We start from the raw sequence: 10,153 nt of genomic DNA on the forward strand, positions 1-10,153 counted from the left end.
ATAGCAGTGCAACAGAAACAACACAGTCAATAACACAATAGAAAACAACGTCTATATACAGTGTGTGCAAATGGCATGAGGAGGTATGGCAATAAATAGGCCATAGTAGCAAAGTGATTACAATTTAGCAGATGAACACTGGAGTGATAGATGAGTAGATGATGATGAGCAGATGAGGACAAACCCAGCCTGCTTCTCTCCTTCCACAGTGAGCCCAAACCTACAGTCACTGGGTCCTGATTGTGACAGTGGAGCCCAGTTTGTACCGCAGGATCCAGAGATGGCATCAGTGAAGCTGGAAGACTGCAGTCAAACACTGGAGCTGAATGTCAACATTAAAGATGAAGAGGAGGAGGAGAAGATTGGGAAATCTGTTTCTCATGGTAAGACCAGGTTCTATCTAAATTTGTTGTTCCTTTCAACTTCCCACTGTGCATGAAAAGTTGTAGTAGAAGTGTTTCATGATGAACTGTTTCAATGAGAAGGTAGATATTATTTCATGCTACTCAGACTTGCATACCAGCATTGCCAGCATGTGTTTAATTCACTGGGCTATCCTGAGTGATCAGAGAGTAGAATAAAGAAGTGAAGTAGACACGCTGCCAGTATTTTAAAGTTCTACAAAATTAGTATTTAAAAAAATATTTTACCTTTTATTTAGGCAAGTCAGTTAAGAACAAATTATTATTTACATTGACGGCCTACCTCCCGGGCCAAACCCGGACGATGCTGGTCCAATTGATCGCCACCCTATGGGACTCCTAATCACGGTCGGATGTGATAAAGCCTGGTTACTAACCCTTAGATAGTGAGTGGAGGATGATATGGCTTTTACCCACTTTTAGAATAGTTTTATTCCCCTTTTCTATTGTACAGCCTACTGATATGAATACATATGTTACCAGCCTACTGATATGAATACATATGTTACCAGCCTACTGATATGAATACATACAGTACCAGCCTACTGATATGAATACATATGTTACCAGCCTGCTGATATGAATACATATGTTACCAGCCTACTGATATGAATACATATGTTACCAGCCTACTGATATGAATACATACAGTACCAGCCTACTGATGTGAATACATATGTTACCAGCCTGCTGATATGAATACATATGTCACCCGGTACAGCCAGAAGAGGACTGGCCACCCATTTGAGCCTGGTTCCTCTTTACGTTTCTTCCTTGGTTCCTTCTTGCTGTGGAGTTTTTCCTGGCCACTTTGCTGCTACATTTGCATTGCTTGCTCTTTGTGGAACACTTTGTGACAACTGCTGATGTAAAAAGGGCTTCATAAAATACATTTGATTGACATGTGTATCACACCAACTGACTGTTTCTTCTGATGTTGTTCACACAGGAGACCATGTTGAGACATTCTCTACATCCAGAGAGCAACAGCAGAAAGATCACAGAGCTAAGAGGTCTCACCCCTGCCCACATTGTGAGGAAATATTCCCATTTCTATCAAAGCTAAAAGTACACCTAAAAATACACAGAGGAGAGAATCAATATTCCTATACTGACGGTGGGAAGAATTTCACAACATCCAAGACTGTGACAGTTCATCAGAGAGTGCATACAGGAGGGAAGCTGTTCTCCTGCTCTGACTGTGTAAAATGCTTCACAACATCAGCTAGACTAAAAGTTCATCAGAGAACACACACAGGAGAGAAGCCTTACTCCTGCTCTGACTGTGCGGCGAGTTTCTCTCTACTGTGCAACTTAAAACGTCATGAACGTATACACACAGGAGAGAAGCTTTACTCCTGCTCTGACTGTGCGGCGAGTTTCTCTCTACTGTGTAACTTAAAACGACATGAACGTATACACACAGGAGAGAAGCCTTATTCCTGCTCTGATTGTGGAAACAGTTATTCTCTACTGGGCCACTTAAAAAGACACCAACATATACATACAGGAGAGAAGCCTTACTCCTGCTCTGACTGTGGAAAGAGTTTCTCTCGACTGGGCCACTTAAAAACACATAAACATATACATACAGGAGAGAAGCCTTACTCCTGCTCTGACTGTGTAAAATGCTTCATAACATCATCTGAGCTAAAAGTTCATAAGAGAACACACACAGGAGAGAAGCCTTACTCCTGCTCTTATTGTGTAAAATGCTTCACAACATCAACTAGGCTAAAAGTTCATAAGAGAACACACACAGGAGAGAAGCCTTACATCTGCTCTAACTGTGCGGCAAGTTTCTCTCTACTGTGCCACTTAAAACGACATGAAAGTATACACACAGGAGAGAAGCCTTACACCTGCTCTGACTGTGCAGCAAGTTTCTCTCTACTGTGCAACTTAAAACGACATGAACGAATACACACAGGAGAGAAGCCTTATCACTGCACTGACTGTGAGAAGAGATTCTACAGATTGGGCCATTTAAAAAGACACCAATGTGTACATAAAGGAGAGAAGCCTCATCACCTCTCTCAGACCAGCTAAGATTAGACACTCCACTTAATTCTCATCTCATAAAATCATTTGCAACGTTGAATTGGATCAAATGAAGAAAGTGTAGAACACTCTGTTCTAATCCTATTGTTTCTCACTGTGAGAGAACTGTGCAGAGGAAAGAGAGCGTTCTAGAATGTTAGCCTCTCTTTACTTTACTGATCAGTGTGTACCTTGTCAGTTTTGGTGTGTTTTGTTAGCTTCTACTGTAAAGATATTGACATGACCTTGGATTTGCCCTTAGGGTTGAATATCCTTTGTGAGGCTTCTCACAGTGGAGTCTGACGGTTAACAGGGTGGGACTGCTTCCCTCTACAGTTGTCTGTGGGAATGAGATAGTAGACACAACCTACACTGAGTGTACAAAACATTAAGGACACCTGCTCTTTCCATGACCAGCTGAACCCAGGTGAAAGTTATGATCCTTAATGATTTAGTTGTTGTGTATTTGTTATGGATCTCCATTAGCTTTCAACAAACAAACAAAACTGCCGTTGCAGTGGGCTAAGGAATGAAAACACTGGAAAATTGGAAACATACTGCCTGGCCTGATGAACCCTGGTTCCTGCTGTTTCATGCTGATGGGAGGACTGGGGTATGGAGGAAACCACGAGGACATACATCCAGTGGTGGAAAATGTACCTAACTGTCAGACTGAGTGAAAGTAATGAAACCTTAATAGAAAATGACTCAAGTAAAAGTCACCCAGTAAAATACTACTGGAGTAAAAGTATTTGGTTGTAAATATACTTAAGTATCAAAAGTAAAAGTATTAATCATTTCAAATTCCTTCAATTAAGCAAACCAGATGGCACAATTGTCTTGTTTAAAAAAAATATTACAGACAGCCAGGGGTAGACTCCCAACACTGACATCATTTACAAACGAAGCATTTGTGTTTAGTGAGTCTGCCAGATCAGAGGCAGTGGGGAGGACCAGGGATGTTATCTTGATAAGTGTGTGAATTGGACCATTTCCTGTCCTGCTAATCATAAACAATGTAACGAGTACTTTTGGGTGTCCGGGAAAATGTATGGAGTAAAAATACAATTATTTTCTTTAGGAATATAGTGAAATAAAAGTTGTCAACAATATAAATAGTAAAGTACAGAGACCCCCCAAAAATTTCTAAATTAGTTTAAATATTTTTTACTTAAGAACTTTACACCACTGCATGCATCCACTCCGTGTGTCAGCATTGCAGGCTGGTGGTGTGATGGTTGGGGTGTGTTTTCAGGACACACATTGGGGCCCTTGATAAAAGTTGAGCAATGTTTGAATGCCACAGGATATCTAAATAATTACTGCCAATCAGGTGCCTCCCTTCATGGCAGCAGTGTATCCATCTGCAAATAGATTTCTTCAGCAGGATTACGCCACAAGGCTTGTCCAGGAATCGTTCCAAGAACATGACAGTGAATTCAGTTTACTGCAGTGGCCTGCCGAGTCACCAGATCTCAATCCAATTGTGCATCTGTGGGAGGAGATGGAAGGAGCAATTTGGAGTAGAGATCCACTCCCAGCCAACTTGACACAATTGTGGGAAGCATTGGAGTCAACATGGGCCAGCATCCCTGTGGAACACCTTCAACACCTTGTAGAGTCTATGCCCGATGAATTGAGGCTGTTCTGAGGACAAGGGGGGGAACTCAATATTAGGAATGTGTTCCTAATGTTTATGCACTCAGTGTATATCAGATAAAGATGGCGTGATCAGTTCTCAGCATTATTTTCGGTGTATTATTTTATTACTAAGCTTTTGTTTAATGATAAACAGGGAATTAATCAACTGTTTATTAAATTGCATTTTAATACTTGATTCATTATTGTAGTCATTGATGATGAATGTATTTGAATAACTGTGTTGAAGTTGATTGATCTGGCGGCAGGTAGCCTAGCGGTTAAGAGTGTTGGACCAGTAACTGAAAGGTCGCGTGTTTGAATCCCGAGCCGACTAGGTGAAAAATCTGTCAAGGCAATTAACCCTTATTTGTCCTGTAAATCGCTCTGGATAAGAACATCTGCTAAATGACAAGAATGTAATGAAAAAAATATGTTTGTACATACATGTTTTCTCTCTTGTGTATAATTCAATGAAATAAACTCTTTAAAAACAGCCGGAAGAGTTTCTGCATATATTATGACAACATTTTGTGAAGTTTTTGTTTTCGTTTTGGGCTTTGTGTAAGGGTTTTTTCGGCTGTTTGTGCACACACATTTTTTCTTGGAGGCAAGTCGGTAGCCGAAGTTTAAGCCCGTTCATTTGTGATTGGTCAACAGCACTCAACATTAATGACAGATTTGAGTTATCTATTTTGAGGAAGTGGCGATAGACCCTTTTTCAGTACTCAACGCGCTGACGTCACTCACAGATGTGTGCGACTCTTGGCAGCAGTCGTCTAGATGTACGTTTTTATTACTTCCAAACAAAATATCGTTGAGTTTATATACGCTTACAATGTTTTGATTCTTGCTTGAACAGTCGCTAAGATCACAGAACGCTTTCGTTCATTGATAAAGGCTATAGCGAAAGCCATTTTACTGGTTAAAGTGTTGTTGTTTTTTTAAAGTTTAATGCAGTTGATTTGTGATGATGACACAAATATATGAAGTAGGACATTCATACAAGCCTTAAAATACAGTTTTCATTTGTAAACGGAGAAAGGGTTCTATGGCGTGTCAAAATGGACAAACAGTGCTACTGACACTTTTTTTTCTCGTTTTTCAAGCAAAGGTCTTTTAAGGGAGTATGAGAGCACACTCCTTAGGTTCGCCTAGCCTCCTTAAGAGATGACAAAAGCAGTTTTCTTTATTAAATAAATGAATATTTATAGCACATGCTTAGATCAAATCCATCTCTAACTAAATATAACTCCAAAGGAACCCTAATTAAAGGGATAGTTCAATCAAATTACAAATGTCCACCTTGGTTTCTTCACCCTGTATACAATCCAAATAATGTGTACGTCAACAGTGAAGTTCTGAAGATGGAGGACTTTCAGTACAGCAGTGTTCCCCAATCCTGGTCCCAAAGGGGTGTACATGTGTGTTTTTGCCCTCGCACTCACATACCTTATTCAGTTCAAAGGCTTGAGTTGTTTAGTTGAATCCAGTGTGTGAATGTTAGGGGCAAAAACAAACAAGCTCACCTCTATGGATCCCCAGGACCAGGATTGGAAAACAATGTAGTACACACCAAAAGGTGTGATAATGCAAATTATATGCAATTATTATTTAGCTAATTTGCATATAATTTGCATAAGCATCCCACTTTTTTCTCTGTACTGAAAGTGCTTTATATTGAAAACTTGACTGCTAACATGCAAACTTTTTGGCATTGTATTAACAGTGGACTAATGAACAAAACACGACGAGGACGTTTTTTTTGTTGTCAAAACTTCCCTTTCATAGAGCCTACCGCTCCATTAAAGGAGTAGTTCACTATTTTACAACTTGAAGTCCTGTATGTAAGATTACTTGGTTTGTATTCAGGGGACTAGGTGTGTACTCAGGAGATTAATCTCTGATCTTAGCAGTGCCTTTCTTACACCATCGCAGCATTGCACTGTGGTTCTTCAATGTTTTCCTGTCGCTGTTCGAACGGATAAAGCATTTGTGGATCTTTACAAAATGTCTCCTGCTTCTGCCGTTTCCATCCACGTTGCAATGATTGATTTGCTAAATGTTTTTGTTGTAGACTTGGCCCAATGGAGACCTGTCCAGTGATGCCATCTCTAGATCCTGCAGTGCAACAAGTCTCCACTGTCAATCAGGACCCAGTGACTGTAGGTTTAGAATCTGTTTGGAAGGCAGTGTGAAAGGAGAGGCAGGCTGGGTTTGTCCTCACTGTTAATCTGTCAACTCTGTCTGAGATCAACCTCGTGGTCCTTCTCTGTGCAGGCCACACCCCCTCCCATTGTTACTGTGTATATGAACACATTTTGAACAATGGCTTCCTAAAATTCTGTGGTGCTTACTAACCCAATAGGAAAGGTTATGGTAGATGACCCTCTATATAGTCTTGGGTATATATTGAGCTCTAACAAAGGGGCGTGGAAAAGTTCTGTTGAAATGAATACTGTAGTGATGTGAGAAAGGTAACACAAGCTTCCTCTCTGATTCCATTCCCCAATACTAACTGGGTCATTACATTACAATATAATGCTAACATATGGAATTGTTTTAAGAAGGTCATACCATGGATTGTTTAGATAATTGATTTAGAATTTTAGGACATTACGTATAAAAAAAAATATATTGAATTTGGCCTTTACTACTATATCCCATCAAAACACATTGAATGAAACATTCATTAAAATACTAATGGTGAAAACTGATCAACACATCATCAATATCTGATACATTTAGTATTTTATTAGGATCCCCAGCAGCTACTCTTCCTGGGGTCAAACAGGAAACACTAAAAATACATAATATACATACAGTGGGGCAAAAAAGTATTTAGTCAGCCACCAATTGTGCAAGTTCTCCCACTTAAAAAGATGAGAGGCCTGTAATTTTCATCATAGGTACACTTCAACTATGACAGACAAAATGAGAGAAAAAAAATCCTGAAAATCACATTGTAGGATTTTTAATGAATTTATTTGCAATTTTATTTAAAACTATACACAAGAGAAGATGTTGCCCGGAACAAATTAATGTACAAACATATCAATTAACTTCAACAGTTATTAAAATAAATTCATCATAGACTAAAACAATGAATCTAGCATTAAAAGGCAATTTAATAAACACTAGTCAATTCATAGCCTGTTTATCATGAAACAAAACGTGTTTGGTAATAAAAAAAAATAATCCACCGAAACTAATGCAGAAAACTGATCATCGTTATCTGATACAGTGTATTCAAAAAGTATTCAAACTGCTTGACTTTTTCCACCTTTTGTTACATTACAGCATTATTATAAAATGCATCAATCTACACACAACACTCCAAAATTACAACAAAAATCAGGTTTTTCAAAATTTTCGCAAACATCGTCTTAGCTGTGTGCTTAGGGTCATTGTGTGAGGCCCTGAGCACTCTGGAGCAGGTTTTCATCAAACCTGACTACCAAAGTCCATTTGATGTCACAAAGCTGGCCAGTACTTTAAAAATATATCCTGTTGTCCTGGTTTCCAGTAGTTTGTAGAAGAGGATCTTTCTTAATTGACCCTCCAAAAACAACGGACATATACCAGGAGCTGTGCCAGGCCCGCCACGTCTGTTGACTCATCCAGCTATAACAGACATATACCAGGAGCTGTGCCAGGCCCGCCACGTCTGTTGACTCATCTAGCTGTAACGCATAGAATTATTGGCTTGTAAGGCGAAGCAGTAATTGTTCCAAACATCTGCCATGTCACTGATGCGTCGTGAAAACTGTATAGTTTTTGGGGATTTTTCCCCCCAGCCATATCTGCGGAAGCAGGAAGATTTAAGTCCTCCACAATAGTATGGTGCTTGCCTGTCCTAGCCACTCGATAGCTCACCATATAAGACGATTCTAGCGCCTTCTTATTAATGGTATCTGTTGCTTTTATACATGTCTTACTACTCAAAAGTAGTCTCAACTCTCGCTGAAAAAACTCCTGTGGCTTATTTTTCAAATTGGCATGTTTTGTTTCTAAATGTCTGCGCAAGAGTGAAGGTTTCATCGAGTTGTGAGATATAAACACACTGTGGCTGAGGAAAGGCACATCCCTGTCTGTTGTTTGGTGTTTTGCCGGATAAGGAGGCAGTAGCTCTGACAGTTGTGATTCTGATGCAGCCCAGTGTCCATGCTAGCTGGGTTAACAGCAAATGGAGAATTACTGATGCTAGCATTGGATGTGCTTATGGAAGCAGAACAACTTGTGTCGTTGACAGGTGCAGTACTGCTGGTACCAGTAGAGCTGGGATGTGTCTATGGACGGAAGCAAAAAAAAAAAACACAGCAAAAAACTGACAAGATGCACACTGATCAGTAAAGAGAGACTAACATTCTATGATGCTCCCTTTCCTCTGCATTGTTCTCTCACAGTGAGAAACAATATGATTACAATAGTGTTCTACACTTTCTTCATTTGATCCAATTCAACGTTGCCATTTATTTTATGAGATGAGAATTAAGAGGAGTGACTAATCTTAGCTGGTCTGAGAGAACTGATGAGGCTTCTCTCCTTCATGTATACATTGGTGTCTTTTTAAATGGCCCAATCTGTAGAATCTCTTCTCACAGTCAGTGCTTTGATAAGGCTTCGGTCAACTATGTATCCGTTGCTGTGTCTTTACATTGCCCAAATCGGGAGAAGCTGTTGCCACAGTAAGAGCAGAAGAAAGGCTTCTCTCCTGTGTGTGATCTCTGATGACCGTTTAGCTCAGCTGATGATTTAAATCATTTTCCACAGTCAGAGCAAGAGTAAGGCTACTCTCCATGATGTATACCTTGGTGTCTTTTTAACTGGCCCATTTGAGAGAAACTCTTCTTACAGTCAGAGCAGGACTAAGGATTCTCTCCTGTGTGTATACGTTCATGTTGTTTTAGGTGGCTCCGTTGAGAGAAACTCGCGCTACAGTCAGAGCAGAAGTAAGGCTTTTCTCCAGTGTGTGTTCTCTGGTGAACTTTTAGAACATTTAAATACGTGAAGCATTTTCCACAGTCAGAGCAAGAGTAAGGCTTCTCTCCTGTGTGTGTTCTCTGGTGGCCTTTTAGAACATTTAAATACGTGAAGCATTTTCCACAGTCAGAGCAAGAGTAAGGCTTCTCTCCTGTGTGTGTTCGTTCATGTTGTTTTAGGTGGCTCGATTGAGAGAAATTCTTTCCACAATCAGAGCAGGAGTAAGGCTTTTCTCCAGTGTGTGTTCTCTGGTGAACTTTTAGAACATTTAAATACGTGAAGCATTTTCCACAGTCAGAGCAAGAGTAAGGCTTCTCTCCTGTGTGTGTTCTCTGGTGACCGTTTAGCTCAGGTGATGTTCTGAAGCATTTTCCACAGTCTGAGCAGGAGTAAGGCTTCTCTCCTGTGTGTATACGTTCATGTTGTTTTAGGTGGCTCAGTTGAGAGAAACTCTTTCCACAGTCCGAGCAGGAGAAAGTCAGATGTCAGAAGGCTTTTCATAGCCGATCATTGAGAGTATCTCTACCGCTCCTGCTGTCTCTAGAGAGTTGAAAACAGCAGGTCTGGGACAGGTAGCACGTCCGGTGAACAGGTCAGGGTTCCAAAGGCGCAGGCAGAACAGTTGAAACTGGAGCAGCAGCACGGCCAGGTGGATTGGGGACAGCAAGGAGTCATCATGCCAGGTAGTCCTGAGGCATGGTCCTATGGCTCAGGTCCTCCGAGAGAGCGAGAGAAAGAAAGAATTAGAGAGAGCATCCTTAAATTCACACAGGACACTGGATAAGACAGGAGAAATACTCCAAATATAACAGACTGACCCTAGCCCCCCCGACACATAAACTACTGCAGCATAAATACTGGAGGCTGAGACAGGAGGGGTCAGGAGACACTGATGATACCCCCGGACAGGGCCAAACAGGCAGGATATAACCCCACCCACTTTGCCAAAGCACAGCCCCCACACCACTAGAGGGGTATATTCAACCACCAACTTACCATCCTGAGACGAGGCCGAGTATAGCCCACAAAGATCTCCGCCACAGCACAACCCAAGGGGGGGCGCCAACCCA

The 10,153-nt window shown here is 40.8% G+C and overlaps 1 protein-coding gene across 1 annotated transcript; it reads left to right on the forward strand.

The window, feature by feature from the left end:
- The first annotated feature begins 248 nt into the window (after positions 1-248).
- On the forward strand, positions 249-4,594 carry LOC139398806 (zinc finger protein 135-like). The gene is made up of 2 exons (XM_071144585.1): positions 249-383; positions 1,372-4,594. The coding sequence occupies exons 1-2, from the start codon at positions 281-283 to the stop codon at positions 2,469-2,471; spliced, it is 1,203 nt and encodes a 400-aa protein (XP_071000686.1). The 5' UTR covers positions 249-280; the 3' UTR covers positions 2,472-4,594.
- The last annotated feature ends 5,559 nt before the right edge of the window (positions 4,595-10,153 follow it).

This window comes from Oncorhynchus clarkii, unplaced genomic scaffold (assembly GCF_045791955.1).
Source record: "Oncorhynchus clarkii lewisi isolate Uvic-CL-2024 unplaced genomic scaffold, UVic_Ocla_1.0 unplaced_contig_7982_pilon_pilon, whole genome shotgun sequence".
Classification (NCBI taxonomy): domain Eukaryota; kingdom Metazoa; phylum Chordata; class Actinopteri; order Salmoniformes; family Salmonidae; genus Oncorhynchus; species Oncorhynchus clarkii.

Bases quoted from the DNA above. Each gene is read 5' to 3' on its own strand.
- LOC139398806 (XM_071144585.1), top strand. From the start codon at position 281: ATGGCATCAGTGAAGCTGGAAGACTGCAGTCAAACACTGGAGCTGAAT. The intron at 384-1,371 runs GTAAGACCAGGT...TTGTTCACACAG, and splicing joins TGGGAAATCTGTTTCTCATG to GAGACCATGTTGAGACATTC.